The 20,052-nt window shown below is 37.9% G+C and overlaps 1 protein-coding gene across 2 annotated transcripts in view; it reads left to right on the top strand.

The window, feature by feature from the left end:
* Positions 1-20,052, top strand: part of LOC117172428 (NADH dehydrogenase [ubiquinone] 1 alpha subcomplex subunit 9, mitochondrial) — a 227,313-nt gene that overhangs the window by 201,813 nt on the left and 5,448 nt on the right. For both annotated transcript variants that reach the window (XM_033360350.1, XM_033360351.1), the window contains exon 6: positions 13,639-13,828. In XM_033360350.1, coding sequence (XP_033216241.1) covers positions 13,639-13,828 — 190 coding nt within the window. The remainder of the gene's footprint in view (positions 1-13,638; positions 13,829-20,052) is intronic.

Below are 20,052 nucleotides of genomic sequence, written 5' to 3' on the forward strand. Positions count from 1 at the left end.
CTAGACTTCTCTTAGCGTCAGATAGTATCCGTATTCTCTCAACAATATGCTGCCTGTTGGTCAGCAGCTTTGACTTGTTAAGTGTGTGATAACGGGTCCGGAATTCGCGCGCGAACTTTCGAACCTTGGCGGCAAAATTCCTGCCAGATGTGATATAGTCAATCACACATTAAATGCGGGACGCGTACTGTCTTGCCCAGCCTATCTTTATGGCAAGTTGATGCATTCGTCTTTTGGTCTTATGATCACCTGTTGGTTTTGTTTTACGGTTCGCATCGGTCAAAGCTCTCGCTGCATTATATACACAATAATTGTTACCCCAGAGGTCGGATTCACCGGAAAAATGTCCACGAAGCTCGTCACCATTTCAGCCAGATCTTTAGGCTTGAGAGAAACCTTGGTGTTGATGTTTCTCCGGGTCGTAAAGCATCGCTCTTCATCTATTGGATGCCTGCCCGCGGTTGGTCTTAGTGTCGCCTCTCTTTCTTTGTTGCCGGCTTATTCTAGCTGTGGTAGAGTAGGCGTTCCGCTTACATAGCCCCTTTTACGGAGTAGTTCAGCATGGTTTCGCAGAAGTTGCGGCGAAAAGTGCGATAGCTCCGGGTGTTTCGCGCACCACAGAGCATGCAGCCATGCTATGTAACCCCGTTCACGGGCCACACTCGCATCGTAGCACTCTAGCAAGTCGTAATTCAGTTGCTCCGTCCACCCAAAGGTCACGAGATCCCGCTGATCCATCGCATTGAATCCATTATCATTGGCTCCCCCAGCTCTAGATTAGTCGGCATTGTTGGCCGACCCATTGTCGGGAGCCCTGCGCGTTCTGTTGTTTTGAACCGCACTTACTACAACTATATTTGGTGTTGTTATTGTTGTTCCCACGAGAAGCTAGGGAAAGGGGTTAGTCCATCCTGGTAGAGCCCCGCATGCAAGGATACGGCTGCGTACTCTGAGAGATCGCCCGGTATCCCAGAGTCACCGTTCTAGACACCTCACCCAGGTGCCATTCAGCTTTCGGCACGGTTTTCACACCTCCGCTTGGGGGTTATTTCCTTCGGAACCACCCCTGGACAATTGTCCGCGACTGGCTATTTATTTTTGTAACCATATTCAGCAGAAACCCTTGGTACAAGGGCCCTCTATCCGCAACCCGAGGACGCGTTCGGTGGCTTTGTCATAGGCCCTTCGGTATATATTATAATATATATAATATTTTAACTCTATGAACAGAAAGTTATTCTATTTCAGAAACGAATGTCTTAAATCACGACAAAATTCTAAATTAACTAACACCGACGCTGATCAAGCACGCACGAAGATCTCGGAAACACTCGCTGCACTTAAATAGACGTGTGTGTCCGTTGTCGGAACACCTGGCGGATCGTTTTCATTTCTCTTTACAGTAACAATTTTCATTCAGACTAATGACCGTTCGGCCATCGAGTTTACCGGAACACAAAAGTTCATATCTACAGTTACTTTACTCTTTCTTATTTCCCAATTTTATTCCTTAAACGGTTGAAGAAGTTTTCTCCTCAGAACTCGACATTGTTAGGTTAGTCCTGTATAACCGTTTTCGTATCGACAGTGCTCCTATGGAAGGCTAGAACGAGAGTAAAAGGTCAAAGTAGCAGCGGAACATATAAACCTCTAGATTTACAAGTCGATATTTGCCGACCAATCAGGGCCGTAGCTGGGATCTCTTGAACAGGTACTGCAAGGAAGTCGAGTTTAGAGACTCGTATATTTTCGGAAATGCTCCCTGTATCATAGTCACAATTACTAATTTTTGACTTCCGGAATACATCTGGCCAGTTCAATTTTTTAAATGAAAATAGTTAATGTCTCTTTGCTGACACGTTTCGCTCTGTGAAAAAGTATAAAAGAATAGGAGAATAAAAAAGAGAATAAGTAAATTATAAGACATAAAACCGTGAGTGTTTACTGGTGTTGCGTGACCCTTGTTCTAACTTTTCACGTAGACTTAGTATTTTTGTAAATTCACAATTTCCGGAAGCGTTCATTCAATCTAAGAATATCATGATGAAAAAATCTGATGCTTTAAAAGATCAATAATTTTGTGTTGCGGTAAAAAGTTTTTAATTGAAGCGTTCTCTACAACAGTACATTATACGCCGCTTCCCTTAATAATAATTTCATACCTTAATTCACATGTCAGAGGACCCTTATGACAAGTGACTCATAATATAATGCTTTAGAGTACTCTTCAATTCAAAGCAACCACTAAGAAACCCTTGTTCACATAAAAGAATAGGACATTCACGAAAATGAAAGTGAATATCTCATACTAATGGCTCCCACCGGTTATTAGTGGTAAATAAACAAAAGAGAAAAGAAAGAGTAAAAAAAAAAAGAATGCAAATGAAAAAGGACGAATAAAAGAATTCTTCTTTGAAAAAAATGTAGGGTTTGAGGTTCGAATGTGCGATCCAGGTTCGGGGTTTCGGGGTTCCATTTGATTTTGATGGGCAGCTGCTCGTCAGCTTCCGAGGTATTATCTTACGGCTAAGTTTAATTATATCAAGAATGGTCAGGGAAATAATAAGGGACGAGCTTTAGTCAAAACAAATTTATTTAAGTTTAATTAATGAAACGTTTTTGGATCTTACATCTGGGACTTTTGCTATTTTCTCTATGTATGAGGAAAACAAAAAGAAACTTATTATCAAGTTCTGTTGTCAAACGGACATGCTGGATGAAGTACCATAGAGATCTTACATGTTTTACTCAGCGTCCAGATACTACGCTACTATAAAACATGTCTCGACTTTCCGAATGAAGATCTTAGGTTACCTTTTTAATGAGGACTTTTGTCAATCAGAAAAGAAAAAAAAAATCATTTTTGATTTATAGCGCATTCGTTTATCTTCCACTGGTGTACTCCAAGAGTACTTCGTTCGCTCCTTCTTATTTCTTTTTACTTCTTTCTTCTCACTAGGACCTGCTTCGGTGCAGATCGGAGTACACCAGTGCAGGATAACCGAATACGCTATAGTTATGCAAAGTAACATTTTTATGCTCAAAGTTAATGGAATGCTTATAATCGTAGAGTATAATGTTCATCAAATAATAAGCTAAAGTTAGTGTAACTATACAAACACGAGACCAACGACGGGCGTAGTCGAGCGTTACCAACTAGTCGTCGGCGGAACCACCCCTATTACTAGCGTTCTGACGGCCCCGTTCGAAGGCAAACTCAGCTGATTACGGGCCGGAATATGGCGTGCTTTTTTCTGTCACTAAGAAAGTCTGCTTCGGTACTGGAAGCTGTGGGGCCCAAAATTAGTAATATACTAACTATTTTTTGAAGAGGTCCTGAAACACTACGACGTACTTGTAACAAGATTTACTGACTCGGAATAGACCCACGACATCCCCCGCAACTACTGTTCACGGTTTTTCAACCACGCGCTGACCCATCAAGCCGGCTAGGCGGGCTTGTTATACTTTACACATATGGCTAGGGCCACAGCTTCGGACAAATTTCGCTTCTAACCTTGCAGTTCCAAATCCCAACATAAGAGGGTTCCCGTAGGATTTCGCGCTCATTCAGCCAACGGGGACTGCTATTGTCTCTCATGACCTTGGAATGGAACCCTTCAAAATACTCGATAAACTTTTGAATGTCGCGCAAGACTGCGAGGCACTCTTGCTCAATGACGGTATAATTTCTCTCCGCCGCGGTTAGTATCCTACTGGCGAAAGCTATCATCTGCTTCAGTTAAGACGCGTTTCAAAATTTTCAATTCATCATTCTGTTCATCGCCCCGATTCCACTTCACGTTGGTCCTGAATAACCGACACAAAAGTTCTGCTATAGTCACAAATTTCGGTATTAAGCGTCGGTACTAGGAGGCCGTTCCCAGAAACCTTCGAAATTGTTTGACCGTTTGGGAGGCCGGATAGTAAACTATTAGATAGACGTTGTCCGGATCCACTTTAAAGCCGTCTTTATTGACGACAAATTCGAGATATTTCACTTCTGAACAGCAAAATTATCTCTTGTCAGGATTTATTGTTAACCCTGCTTCATCTTCCCGATTAAGAACTTTTTCTAACCAATGTACGTGTTTGTCGAAAGCCTCTGTCACCACTATAATGTCGTGTAGGTAATTAAAGACATTATGCCTGATTTGAGTGGTTCTAAATCTATCTATCAGTCTTCAAAAGGTTTCAAGGGTCCCAGTAAGTTCGAATGGCATTCTTTTAAATTCGAATAGTCCTCTACCCGTAACGGTGCAAGCCATGTACGATTGGCTTTCCTTCACTAACGGGATTTGATTAATCGCGACACTCAAGTCCAGTTTCGATATAAATCTTGCCTCTTTTAATTGTCGTAGTATGTCTGTCATTTAGGGCAAAAGGTAAGCATCCTTTTTCGAATGTGCGTTCAACTTTCGGAAGTCTAGGCAAAGTCTATATTTGCCGCCAAGTTTGCTAGCCATTACTTATCGGCGCTGACCACCCGCTATATGATTCCGCAATAATCCCTTCTGCAAGTAACCGATCCACCTCCTCAGACATGCTTTCCTGGACTTTAGGGGCACTATCTGATAACTCTCTTTCATAGGAGCATGAACATGTACGTCGATCGAGTGGGTAATGAGGTGGGCCGCACTTCCAGGGCCAATACCGGTATTGCTGTAAGAAGTTCATCGTCCGTTACTTGGGTCAACTTCCTACAGTCTTATATTTTGATCAATAAGCTATCAGGACTGAGATTATTGCTGCCATCGAAAACTATTTTGCAACTTAATATGATTTTTCCTAAGTCTCGGTTGCCCAGTCTACATCTTGTAGACGACGTTGTGTTCTTAGCTGTTTCCCTTTCGGACGAGCTTTCTCTTTCTACATCCATACGGAACCCTACGCGCAGGCAGAATAGCGATCGAAAATTGGTTCTCTTTTATACTTTCAGTATTCATTATCCAGGTCCTTGTCGGTATTGGATCTGAACCTGGAATGATGATTTAAACTTTTCCGGTCAATTGGTTTCTGTGGTGTTGCGCCTCAGGAAAACTTAGGTCGGGGTTTTTCGTCGAAATCGCGGGTTGTTGTAAAAGGCTTCGAGACTTCGCTAATTGTCGGAAAATGTAACGCAGTGCGAGATCCTTGTCCGATATTTGGACAAGCTTTTATTCAGTGGATTAGGATATTTATATTCGGAATCCCGTTTCAGGGATTGTGGCGGTGGGTTTAGCTTATTTGGAATTGTGCATGGCGTCGGAATACCAAAGAAATTTTCATAAATGAAAAAATTATTAGGGGCCTTCAATTTCTTACAATACCTCCGTGTACATATTTTATAAAACCTTATCCCTACAATTTACAGTTGTTTACAACTATTTACAGAAAATCTTATATCTAGATCCTTATTCCCAGTTTTTACTGTAGCGCAATTTGGGAAGTATTAGCGAACTAGTGAACAAGCGATTGAAAGCGAGCGTAAAAGCGAAATTAGAGTGTAAAAGCGAATGTAAAAGCATGGATTCTTTTATTCTTTCTCATTCGCTCCTCTAGCCCCCTACAACTCCCTCATTCACTCTTCCACCAATCTATCCTCCCATAAAATCTTTACCATATTCTCTTGTCAGCTTCCTTTATCTTCCATTCCTCTTCTACCTCATTCCCATACAAGCTCACATGTTTTGCCCATTCACAGATTTTGCACTTTCTATTCTTTTTCTTTTCTGACTACATTCCTTTCCCTACCTCGTTTCACAGTGGTCTCGGTCGTCCGGATGGCATCAGCTTCTCTTTTGGTATAGGCGAGAAATGATCCCAGATTTCAAATAAAGTTTCACAGATTTCTCTTTACTGACAGAGGACCCTTATGACAAGTGGCGCATAATACATTGTTGCAGAATGCTCTTTTATTCATATTTAGGGTTTCGTAGCCCCGGACAGCAAGCTTTATAGATTTGGTCCAGTTTCCGTACGCCCTTCCAGCTTTTTCCCATGTGGGGAAAAATGGGAGGGGATGCTGGAGAAGTGAGAGAGTGAAAGAAGGTGAATAGGGAAGTAAGGATGATTAGGTGATGTTAAGTAGGACGGGGAAGTGTAAAGGAGAGTAGTAGAGGGGGAAAAAGAGGTCATGGAAGGGCTAGTATTGAAATGTTTAAACCTATTTTAAATATGGTTAGTTGTACTTTTGCTTAATGTATGATTATTATCCCACCATAATTTAATTTTAAAACAGTTGTTGAATGAAGAAAGACACGTTGGTAGGTTTTGGTAATTTTTTTATTTTGAGTTTTGAGTTTGTTTTTCTTTATTTATTAAATTTTTAATTTTAATGTAGCTATGTGAGAATGCCTTGTTCAAATTTAATCATTAGATACTTGGAAACTTTCCCCTGAAACATGGTCTTCTTTTGGCGTTCTTAAGACAGTGGGTAATATGTTTACTTTTGGGGTTGTTATATATGAACTGAATGTAAGCATTAATCCTGCTTGTCAGTAATATCTTCATATACCATGCAGCTGTACTCAAAGAAAGGAATAATGAGGTTTTCAATTAGGAGGATAAGAGTTGGTTTAGGAGTTGATTCTTTATTCCTATTGAGACAATTAAAGTACTCTAAAAGTTTTCCTTAAAATATCAAAAACTTGTTAATTCGAAGAAAGAGTGCGATTAAGAAGATAAGCCATATCTTCAAAGATTCCACAAAGGCATCGCCACATTGCTAAATTTGGTATAAATATTAAGTAGAGTAGGTGCTAGAGTGAATCCCGGAGGGAAACCACACCTGGTCTATTAACGAACTAATCGCATACCAGTTCTATTGTGTACTTTTTCAGAACGATTAATAAGTTTTTGCATCAACTTTTGTTAGCATTGGCACTTTCTTTTCTTAACTCACATCATTAGCCAGGAAATACATTTCTAATCTTTCCATATGCATATTCCAATCACAATGTCCGTTTTTAGTGTATACATATTCGGTTTTAATTTCGGTTTCGATTCTTTTGGAATTAAAATGAAGGGTCTATGACAAAGCCACTTAACGCGTCCTCGGTTTGCTGATAGAGGGTTCCTTTAGCAAGGGTTTCTGCTGAATATCGATACGATAATTAATAAGCAGTCGCGGACAATTCTCCAGCGATGGTCCCGAAACAATAACCCCTAAGCGGAGGAGCAGCAACCGTGCCGAATGCTGAATGGGACCTGGGAGAGATGTCTTAAACGGTGACTGGGATACCAGGCGACATCTCAGAGTAAGCAGCCTTATCCTTGCATACGAGGCTCTACAAGGATGAACGAACCCTTTCCCTAGGTGCTCGTGGGAACAACAATGACACCGTCAAACCACCAAAAAGTTGCAAATCCGGTTCCAAACAATCGAACGCGCAGAGCATCCGACAATGGGTCGGCAAGCAGTTCTGATCACTATAGAGTTCGGAGTGCTGAAATTAATTTAGATGGAAACACGACGATGAACCAGTGGAACACCCACATTGAGTAGACGAATCAAATCTAAGAAGACTTGCTAGATTGCTATGATGCCAGCATCGTCCCTGTTAGAGGAGGCTTTATGGTGCAAGGTCCCCAAATGGGAAATCAACCACTAGGATACAGTCAAGGAGAAGGGATTTCCCCTCCTACTCAAGACAGACCTCAGCGACACGACTTCTAGCCACCTCTAGAACAGCTGTTGTGGAATATGGTGGAAGACGCAAGAAGAAGAGAGCAGGTATTGTTAAACGTATGCATTCGAGCGTTGGGAAACGCACCACATGGGAGGCATTTACACAAGCCCTCACGAGAACATTTATTTTGATGAGCAGTACTTCACATAAATAGAGGAGGATGGTTGAGAGGGTACAGGGACATTAAGAATCACTGACAATATACTTTTACAGTAAATTTCGACTCTGTAAAGACCTGGGGATGTCCATTATCTTAATGCCAATGAACTTATGCATGGCATAATCGAACACGATCGCATGAACACTCAACGCACGGACCGTATTTAAGGTCTACGAGATAAGAAACCCGAAATGAAAAAACAACGCTACAACGAAAACACATCCAACGAGCGACAGTTCAATCAGAGAGACGTCACCGATTCCCACCAACTCCAAAAGTCCAGACAAGCGACCGCTTGTTCAGAATGCCGAAGATCGGCTTAAGTGTTACGATTGTAACGTTTTTGGACAATGACGAGAAACTGTCCTGAATCGCAGACGAAACAGAGTTGTACTAAGTGTGGAGGAAAAAGTCACATGAAAAGACACTGTTACAGTAACAAAACTACGAAGAAAATGGAGATTAAGCAATTCGAGTCGGAAGAGAAGGATGTGAAAGTCCGTAAATATATAAAAGAACCATTCATCAACATCTATCAAATGATCACACTGTTTGATACCGGAGCAGCAGAGTGCACAATCAAACCGTCACTGGTCCTAAAGTTCGGATTCAACATGATGCAGAGGAAGATTTCTCTGAAGAGCTTCGGTCCACAAAACTTCGTGACGGAGTCCCCTGGATATGTCTGCGCCAGTATTTCTGTTGATGGTGTTAAAAAACTGAAGTGCAATTGCTAGTAGTTTCTGACGACAGCCAAGCAGAGTTGACGTCATAATTGGCACGTCGTTCACCGATTCGGAGTTTCTTGATTTTTATAACATCGGCAACACGCGAGCATTTGTGTATAACGAGTTCTCGAGGTTAGGAAAAAACAACGTAAAAGAACATTCGATCGGAAATTTTACAGGATTGAATACCGTGGAGTTAGCGCCTCGATCGGCTTACTGTGTGTGTAGCAGATCATAAAAATAAATTTCTGATTCAACTACGAGAAAAATTAAGGATGGCGGAGTGATTGCCAAAACATCGAGCTCTCCACTACAAGAACTTCACAGCGAGACCTCAAAATGGGAAACAATCAACACGGCAGATATCAGCATTGAAGAAAATCAACCAAAACAAATTTTCGACGAGCTTGTAAGTCTTTTTAATGTGTATCAAAAGGACGTTGTGTTAAACATACGCGAATGGTTTGCACGAACCTCATCAAAATGGACGTAAAAGAAATACCGAACAGTAAATCACTGGCAAGAAAGCCATATCCCGTGAGTCAGCTAAAACGTAAAATGACGAAAACGATTTTAAAAGAATACATAGAATTACGGTTAGTAACGGATACCATATCCCTGCACGCAAGCGCACCATTTTTAATCAAAAAGAAAAATGGAGAACCGAGATTAGTATTAGACTATTTGTCCCTAAACAAGCAGAATGAATACACTTTTTTCTTGCCAACATAGACGAACAATTATCGAAGCTCAGCGATTGTAATCTATGTATAGTATTAGATTTGCAAATGGGATATATGCAAGTCCCCTTAACTAAAAAGGCACGAGCAAAGACTGCATTCATCACTTCAGGCGATACCGGAGAATTTACTTGTATGGTGAAAAATATTCAAAAACACAACGTCAAGGGTCCGCACTTCTTGGTAGTGTGGGCATCTTGGTCGACGCATCACTACAATGGCCTGACATATATAAGATTCAATTATACCTTGCGTATAATTGCACATTATACAAAATCAACTCTGTCATTATAATGATGCCACCAAGGGACCCGGAAACGCTTTCGCATTACTTCAGGAGGTGCCGTTTTCTTGCCTTCTAAGGCTTCTGCTGGTTTTCTGCGTTAATCCGCCTCTTGTCTCAATCAAGAAGTACGCATCGTCCTCAGTAGTACTAATGTTCTGCACATTGGGCTCATCGTCCTTCGACCATCTTGGCGGGGCATGGTTAAGTATCGTTGGTCAATCCTTCCTCCCCCTAACTGCACGCATCGTCCTCATCAGCGGAACTGATGTCCCGCATCCTATTTCGCTTTCTAGCCTGTGCTTGAGTTTGGCCCAACGTTAGAACTCGCAGAGAGGTTGCTTCGCGTTGTTCGTTTCCGCTTCGCAATACCCACACTTTGTGCTGCTGACTTTACCGCTCTTGTAGCGTTAGTTACGAAAGTCACCATGTTCTGAGAAGAATTGCGTCAGATAATAATTTATTTCACCATGCTTGCGGTTTAACCAGGTGCTTAACTCAGGGATCAACTTGTTGGTTCATCTCCCTCGGTGGTGAAATCTCCATCGATGTTGCCATTCTTCCATGGTTGTTGCATCATCCCTGTTAGAGGAGGATTTATGGCGAGTATGTACACTAGGGTGGCTCAAAAAGGCTTTTATTTTTTAGAGGGAAACGATCCCCCCAGTTTCATTCCAAATCCGAAAAAAGAAATTCCCTAATTTTGTGTTTTTTTATTTTTCGATTTTAACAGGTGCCGGTTTTGACTTGCAGTTTCCCATGTAAAATACATGGGGAAAAATCACTTTTTTGAGTTTTTGGAATAATTTTTTAGGTTTTGAAAAAATGTGACAGGAAAGTATGGGAGCCTGTAGAGCACACCCCGAGTACCTGAAAACTACCCTTAAAACAAAAAATGTCAATTCTTTATGAAATAGACATTTTGAGCACTGTATTCTGGTCTTTTTTTACGTGAAATTATTAATATTGATCTAATGGAATATTTTTTATCATTGGTTAATTAATTTTTAATTATTTAAACAAATGGAATTTGTTTAAAATTTTTTTTTCGAAAATGCATTTTTTCCCTCAAAATTATTATTGTTAGCCTAGTGGAATATTCAATAATATTGGTTTATTAATTTTTAATTGTTTAAACAAATGGAAATTGTGTAAATAATTTTTTTTTAAATTAGTTTTTTCCATAAAAATGATTACTATTCGTCTAGTGGAAAATTTATTATCATAACGTCATACATTTTCAGTTATTTAAACAAAAGGAATTTGTGTAAATAATTTCGTTTTGATGTTTTTTAAAATAAAAATTATTACTGTTGGTCTAGTGGAATATTTATTAATAATTATTAATTTTACAATAATTAATTTATCAGTAATATTTAAGCAATAATTTGTATTAAAATTTGTTTTCCAAATAAAATTAATCAAAGAATGATGATAAATATTCCACTGAAGAAATATTAATAATTTTTAATAACAAAATCATTTACAGAAATTCCATTTGTTTAAAAAATTGAAAGTTAATGAACTAATGTTAATAAATATTCCACTAGACAAATAGTAATAATTTTTATGGAAAAAACGAAATTTCGAAAAAAATTGTTTAAACAAATCTGTTTTGTTTAAATAAGAAAACATTAATTAACCAATGTTAATAAATGCTCTACTAGACTAATAGTAATAATTTTAAAGGGGAAAATGAATTTTCGAGAAAAAAACATTATTGAAACAAATTCCATTTGTTTAAATAATTGAAAATTAATTAAACAATAATAGTAAATATATCCACTAGACCAATATTAATAATTTAAAGTAAAAAAGTACGAGAATATAGTGTTCAAAAGGTCGATTTCATTAAAAATTGACATTTTTGGTTTTAAGGGTAGTTTTCAGGTACTCGTGGGGGTGTTTAGGGGTGTCAAACCCATATTGCTGATAGATGAGATTCTTCGTTGGATAATTCTCCACAGGCCCTCATACTTTTCCATTAAATTTTTTCAAACTCTAAAAAATTAATCTTAAAACTAAAAAAAGTGATTTTTCCTTATGCATTTTCAATGGGAAACTTTAAGTCAAAACCGGCACCCGTTAAAATTAAAAAATTAAAAATAAGAAATTAGGGAATTTCTTTTTTCGGATTTCGAATAAAATCGGGGGGATTGTTGCCCTCTAGCATGCAAAAAAAATTTTGCCATGCATTTTTAGACCACCCTAATGTAGACTCTGTGGTACCAGAAAAATCCAGAGCTTTAGCGCGTTTTGTACCAGTCATAGCGAAATCAACGTGCCTACCTTTTGATAGCAACCAAGACAATCTTGATTTGAGAGTTGTACGAAGGATTAATAAATAATTGAGTGCGATGGAAACTAACAGTGAGTGCGTTAGTTTAAGTGAGCGATAAGATCGATATCTGTGTGTGTGTGAGTTTTCGAGAGTCCTGCGAAGATCGACATTGAGCCCAACCGCGGAAAGCAGGCACATCCTGAGAGATGATAGTGACTTCAGGATAAGGAGGAACATTAACATACAGATTCTTTCTTAGCCCTAAACTCGGGCGGAAATGGATGCCTCCCTTCGTGGGGATATCTCGGACTACTCCGACATCTGGACCATTCATTGTTCAGTTTATGGCACTGAGAGATACTCGGCTGATTCAAACCGAAGGCTAAAACAGACGATGGATCAAAAGCCTAAAAAACGCATGCATCAACTGAACCATAAGATTGAATGGGCAAGACAGAATGCGTCTTCTGTTCAGTGTGTAATTGAATACATAACATCTGTTAGACCTTCAAGGAAAGGGTTCGAAAGTTCGCCCAAGAACTGGGAACCTTAAATCACACCCTCAACAAGCCAAAGCTGCTGAAAATCAAGCAGCATTTTGTTGCCAAATACGGGTGTTACCTTACGTGAGGAGAATACAGAAGAGGGAAAAAGTGGATTATGGAGAATCAACAGTTTCTTACTGACTTATCGCGCCTCTTCAGCGCTCCCCCTGTTTCTGTCAAAAATCCACCCAAGCCCAACGAGGTAGAGACTTTTTGGAGAGAAGTATACAAAATGCCGAAAATACGGGAACTGAAAGAAGATAATGATAATATCATCCGCTTCAAGGAGCTTTGCGACAACTTTACATCTTAGGAGGGATGTCCATCAATCACAGTTTAAACGGTAAAAAAAAGCACTAAGGTGTACGAACAACTTTTCCTTTGCAGGACCAGCTGGTATGAAGAATTTCTGGTGGAAGAAGTTTACTTTAAACTCCAACATATGGCTCGCATATTATACTATACTCCTACCGAAAAAAAGAAACTTGTTCAACCCAGATAATTACAGGCCAATAACTTGTTTGAACACACTGTTTAAGATCTTCACAGCGATCCTGAACAACAGGATTGTTTAAAGAATCAAGCCTGGGTGGAGAGAGATATACGAATAACGTGACTCAAAAAAAGGTTTAGCAGGATGCCGAAAGAACCTGCTAATTGATAGGTGCGTCTACAAAGACGCAGCAACCGATCAATGCGTCCTGTCAATGGCCTGGACTGACTACCGGAAAGCTTTCGATTCAACCTCTATTAGATTTACCATCTATCTGTTAGAAAGCTTGAAGGTTCAACCACGCATAGTGAGATGCATAGAGAGATTGATGCCCCTTAGGAAAACTAGATTTACCATCTCATTTGAAAAATATCGCGTGACAACGAACAGCGTCACTTCCAGAGGGAAAAAAGTCAAAAGTGACATTGTGGTAATAACGCGGTTTGTTTATTTATTTTTAAACTTAAGTACGAAAATCATGCCAATATAGATTTTTTAAAGTCATCAATATAATAAAGTTATAATTATTCAGTAATTATGAAGCATTTAATTCAATAACTTTTTTGAATATTTCTTTCGACTCATATGTGCATCCGGAACATCTTGTAGACGCCTTCCATCTGCTTTTATGTGGGACAAATAATATATTTGACGAATATATTTCGAAATAATATTAATGAATTAATTAGGCATGTTGCCGATCTGATTTTTCGATTTTATGAAAATTATCTTTTTCAGGCCGAGACGTTATAAACTTGCAGATCTGGTGGATTGGTTCATGAGAATTTTAAGACGTGAAGCTGATGAAGCAGGATACAGGAGGTTGGACATTGATTATTGTCCTCTCTTTAAATTGAAAGTTACGCTAACAGAAAAATTGAGTCCTGCTTATCCAGTAGGATATTTGCATTGGCAAGCCTTAGAAAGAGTAAGTATTTTTATATTAGTAATTTTAATTATAATTTTTGAAAACGATTTGATGATTAATAAAATATATTTATCGCTTTAAGTTGTCGTAAGTTAAGTCGGGTGTTAAATTCAGATACAGAACAATACAAATAATAACGTTACCTCGGATTGAATTGAAAAATCGGTTGGCGAATAGCATGCCATTGGAAAAGTTGCAGGCGATGAGTGGAGGCTAGGTGTTCAGAATGCTTGAAATCACTGTGCTGTTTGTTAGTGAGACCTGGAAGTTCCACGAGAATTATAGAAGTAAAAAGAACGTGGTTGGTATGCAATTTCTGTATAATGTATGCAGTAAAGCTCTAATGAACAAATCTGGTAATGAGTGAGTTCTCAACGAATGAGGAGTAGAATTAGCACTCATTGACAATAGTGAAAGAAATTTGTTGAAATGGGTTGATCATTTTATATCAGTACGACCCTTTATAAATAATGGAATTGGACCCTAAAAAATGGGTATATATGCTTTGGAATTTTAAACGGAATATGTAATATTTACACTTAAAAAATTACATTCATAAATTACATTCATAAACTAAATTAAGAATATAAAAAACGAGTCTCCATCCTGAAACTTCCTTCTCGCAAAATTCAGGTGCAGATCAAAATTGAAAACTTTTAACTACGAACTCATCATCAGTATGTGTGACGTTTCATGAAAAAAGTCACCTAATGCACCGAGAGAAAATTTTACAAGGCAGGCGATTTAGGGAAAGGCTTCAAACGAGAATCACGGCCGAGAAGAGCAACCCAGAAAAATAACCCCCTTTACTTACAACACAGTCACAGTAGGTCATGTCTACAAGAGACCCGATCGCAGAGCGTTTGAAAGTGTTGGTGAGTGATGGGAGGTGTTTTTACAGGATAAACAGTCTGCCGGAAAGCATGTTGTTTAGCATATGCTGTCAGGCTCAATTAAAAAAAAGTACTCGTTAGGTATCTTCTCGTGGTACGTCACATATTAAGTTAAATTGATGCAATGGCCTCAAGCAATAGAAAAATGGAACTCTCTAAAACAAGCAGCAGCGCCTCACAGTGGGGAATTTTGGATTTGTTCGTGCAAAAAATCGATGATTCGTCAATTTTCAACCGAATAGAATTTTTGTTTTATTAAAATACTCGTGAATAAATTTACTGTCGGATAGATTCGCCACTTTCACGGTTTGAATCGTCAGTATGTCAAAAAAACGTCGACCAACGTCGGCAGTCGTCGGCCGATTTTTAGACTATTCAGATGTCAGTAATATTTGGTACTTCGTACAAACAATGTGTGTGTACAAACTGTGCGCCGTTGCAAAAAATGGCGACCAGGAAAGCGTGCTGACAAAAGGAAATGTATAAAGAACAATAAAGGCCACAGAAAATTAACAGACTTTGAAGAGAAAAATAGAAAAGAGTCATATGTAAGGTTGAGGAAAGGGTTAAATCGAAAAAAGAAACTTTTAGATCAAGGGAAAAACTATTGCTCTCGTGGAGCCGAACTGAAGAGAGTAAAAAAGAGAATATGAAAACAGAATAAAGTATGAGTGAACACTAGAAATGAGGTAAAGGGTCTCTCCTTGATAAATACATACTTAAAATTAACAACAGAATAAACTAGAGCTTATTAGGTGAAACATGTTCGAACGTATCGCGTAAGGAAATATAGATTAGGGGATTCTCGACTTTTGAGACTTTTGAAGAGAAATTATATGAAAAATGCAGATAACTTAAAGAATGGACATTTCAAAGAGAACAAGTAGAAGAAGAACATAATAAGGCAAGAAGCGGTGAGCATCGTACAGGCTAAAGCAAGGGAAATATATGTGTAGTGGGTGGTGGAAATAAAAAATTAGAAGGATTAATTAAGATATGCCAAAAAGGTTTATTAGATCAAAGAAAGGAAAGAGAAAATAATTACAAGAATGGGAAGGGTAAATATTTTCAGAAGAAAATAGAAAGGACTAGAAGACCAAATAGGATTGGAATCCACAAAGACAACCTGGACACGATTGAAGGTTAGTGAAATATAATAAGAGATAAAGGAGAGACAAATTAGACAAATTTGGTGATACTAAGAAGATTGAGGCCATCGGGAGAAAGATATATGGAATGAAAAATAAAGGGTGTACAAGTAAAAGATTACCAAGTAAAAGATTTCAATTCGTAAATGTAGAGTGATAAGAGGGGGATATTAATTAAAATGGCATTCTGGGAAGTAAAAAGGAGGGTAAGCGCGAAAAAAAAGTAGACTGAAAAGAGAAATGATTCGAATAGAAGACGATCTCACACCAAGGGAGAAGGAGGTCCAAAAGTGGATAGAGAAGTAAGACGAGAGCAAGAAAAGGGATAAAGAGTCAGCAAAAGTTTTTTTCAAGAAACATGGAGAGAAGGGAGCTACTTGACAGTTTCTGTAAAAAAGCTTCATGAGAGCTACATGTCGTATGAAAAGTAGGCGAAAAAAGAAAAGAAACGTAGGGCACACATTAGAAGTGAAGAAAGATGTGTGTATGCAAATCATTGTTGAATAATAGGATTATAGTTTAATCTTTAAATCGAATGATTTGAAAAGTAGAGATAAAAATAATAATATCGTTTCAATGTATAACAATGTCGGGATACTTAATGTAAAAATAGATATCAGAAATATTGTAATGCAAGCTGAAAATCACTCTTGAAGGCCCAGAAGAGAAAAGCACAGATGAAAAACTTCCGCGAACAGATCCTCTGCAAAAATATGCTCGATATCTCCCACAAAAATGTGAAGGATAATTTGATTTCGTTTGAACTACAGTTTGCTTTCCTTAAATCACATGGATTGAAGTCATCTATAAATTGTATAATTTTGGCATCCATAAAACGGTGTCATTTTCACTTTAGCATACCGTCATCACATTTTGAGCAAAGACATTCCCGATCATAAGTTTAGTGCGTGTAATGCACACGCAGAGAACCTGGGATGGAAACTAACCGCTTGCCTAACTCACGCAGGAATGAAGTACATTCAAAGACAGAATTCGGCACTAAGAGTGCTTTATTATCATCTCTGTCTTTCTGTGACTCTTACGGCATTAGCCTTGATACCGCCTTGTCAAACGCTTCTAGGGAAATAGAATCAATTGTCATTGAGTAATCTTGTGCGGTATCGAATTTGCAGCTTCAGCCGACAAAAACATCACAGCCATGGAGAATAAAAAAAAGAGAGGTAATAAGACCTCATAAGGGAGTTGCGACGGCTATACCAGCTTTTAGGCTAATCTTCCTGATAATTGGGGGTTTTTTAGAGGTGTCCAGCTTTCACTGGGTCATTGTCTGAAAAGGATCCCTGCCTTTCAACGAAATGCCAAGAAACGTGCAGAGAAAGTGTAGAAGGTGATCATCTTTGGGTCGCTCCATGTCCTCAGGATGCTCATTATGATTGTCGTAGTAAGTCTGCTGCAGACTCTAACTACCTATTACACAGTCTTCAGACGTGGTTAAAGCTAAAACTTTACCGTGATGTACCGCCGCACATTGGTAAAAAAAACACCTTTTTGGACTAAAATCGACCGACAGTGCATTTCTTAACGGATTTTTGATGTTTTTTTCAGAAATGACCGTAAGGCTTCCAGTTATAACAAGTAACTGCGGATTTTTTAATTCGATTTAACGTAAATTTTTTATTGAACAACAAAGTTACAACTTTTTGTTGCTAAACTTTTCCGTGATATCATTTTCTCTAAGACTTTCAAATTCATTAAAAAAGGTCATAAATCAATTAAATAAGTAACTAAAAATAATTTCCAGTGGGTTAGAGTAACGACAAAAATTGTTAATAATGTTATAAACAAATTAATTCACAAAAGTCATTTTTTCGTGATTCGTAATGATTAGCTAATTTTAACCCATAGCTTTTGTATAAAGTATCATTGATAATAATGTGCGCTTACAACAAGTTAAGAATAGATAATAATTGCCAATTATTTAACAATTTTTATAAGCAAATGCACATTTGGAGGTCCATTTTTTCGTGAATATGATGGATTTTTTTTTTTTGCGGAATCAACTTGAAATGTCTTACCAAAGACACCTTGCTGTAATATTTTTCATAGTGATAGAAAAGTGCTGATTATTTAAACAATGTTCATAAACAAATGCACATTTTGACCATTTTTCATGCATAGGCTTGATTTTTTTTTGGAATCAATTCGAAATGTCTTGCAAAACTCTTTGCTATTATATTTTTAATAGTGACAAAAACTGATAATTATTTAAACAATTTTTACAAACAATTGCACATTTGGACCATTTTTTCATTTATAGGCTTGATTTCTTTTACGGAATCAATGCAAAATGTCTTGCAAAAGACTATTTGCTGACATATTTTTAATAGTGACAGAAACTGGTAAATATTTTTTTTTAATTCATAAAACAAATGAAGCAGGCAAAATCAGGAACGACTTGAAGTTGCTGCAGCTACAAATAAATTGTTTTTGGTATCAACCATACCTAAAAACAGTTTAATGTAGCAGGAGCAAGTTCAAGTCGTTGTTGATTTGTTTTTCTGCATTTATTTTATTTTGCTTCATGGAAGACGTTCAGAAATAGACTGCGTGTTTCTACGGAGATATTGAGGGAATCCTTCGAAGTATTTTTTAACATGGAATACAGAATAAAAAGTCAGCACTTATGTGACATCATTTGGAATAGCGATGCACAATCAAAATGTAACAAAGTAGATTTGATTTTGGATAATATTAATGCTATGTCTTCTTTTGATGAAAGTCAGTTAATGGTTATAAGGAAAAAATTGGTTGACTCTTTTATGCCTTTGTATAATAGAAAATGGAAAAGTGTCTGTAGGAAAAAAGCATTGTTTGTTCAAAATCATGCTGCATTCTTAGAAGGAGAGTTCAAGGTACCTTTTCCTTGCCCACCTATCCAAACAAAAGGTTTAACTAATGTTCTAAAGAGAGGAAGACCACGATTATCATTTGAAGATGGATCTGAAAAGACGAAGAAAAGGTGCGTCCAAGAACTTGCTTCAAATTATAGCAAGGAAGAATTATCCAAAGCACTTTCATTGATCAAAAAAGAGTCTGGTAGCGAATCTGCGACGCAGTTTCGTAAGGAAGATGATGAAAAGAATAAATTGCAAAGAATCTTAACGATGTACGTAGATTTAGGTCTGTCTAAGAGGAAATACGAAAAGGTAACAAAGTACAATGAAGAAATAACTGGCAATGATTCATATCCGCCGTATTTAAAGATCTCCGAAGCGAAAAAAGCTTGTTATCCAGGAAACGGTGAGCATGTCGAGACATCTAATTTAGGAGCAAGTGTCCATTTCATAAGTTTACTGGGTCATACAATTAAGCGAATCTTGTTGCAAATGAAAAAAGATTATCTCGCTAATCTTTTTGGCGAAAAACTAATACTCTTTGGAAAGTGGGGTATGGACGGTGCTTCTGCGCATCAGATGACACGGCGAAAGTGGTCAAAGAAGAGTGATGATGTGGATGCAAACGATGAATCTTATAACAGTGATTCTGAGAGTGAAGAAAACACCTTCATCTGTCAATTTCTGTAGGACAATTAAATTTAATTTCCTTAAAGAAACTGATTTTCTTGTAAAGAAAGAGTACAACTATCACATAAAGCTGCTGTAAAAAGTTCATACCTATTCCATTGGTGTCAGTGGAATCAGTTTTGATATCAGCTTTGACTTGAAGTGTACGATGATTGATGGAAAGGTATATAATATTCTAACTGGACAGAAAGCATCTTCTCGCTGCAATATTTTTGGAGTTGGATCGAAACATGTTAACAACTTACTATACCATATGTAGTACCATATGCAGCTAAAATTCGATGCAATGAGGCACATTATATATTTGGTCTCTCGACCTTGCATGCCTGGATTCGTGTTCTGGAATATTTGTTACATGTTTCCGACAATACGGATTTTAAAAAGTTTTCCGCAAGAAAAAAGGAAGAAAAGGAAATGAAAAAATCAAGAAAGGAACGTATTCAGATACAATTAAAATCCAAACTGGGTTTAACAGTTGAAGTGGTGAAGCAGGGTTATGGAACAACAAATACCGGAAATATTGCCCTTCCTTTTTAGGAAAAGCTAAATCGGTTGCTAAAATAACCGGTTTGGATCAAGATCTGATCACCAGATTCTACGATATATTACAAGTTATAACGTGCGGAAGGATAGTTAAT

The sequence above is a fragment of the Belonocnema kinseyi genome, chromosome 5, assembly GCF_010883055.1.
Source record: "Belonocnema kinseyi isolate 2016_QV_RU_SX_M_011 chromosome 5, B_treatae_v1, whole genome shotgun sequence".
NCBI classification, from domain to species: domain Eukaryota; kingdom Metazoa; phylum Arthropoda; class Insecta; order Hymenoptera; family Cynipidae; genus Belonocnema; species Belonocnema kinseyi.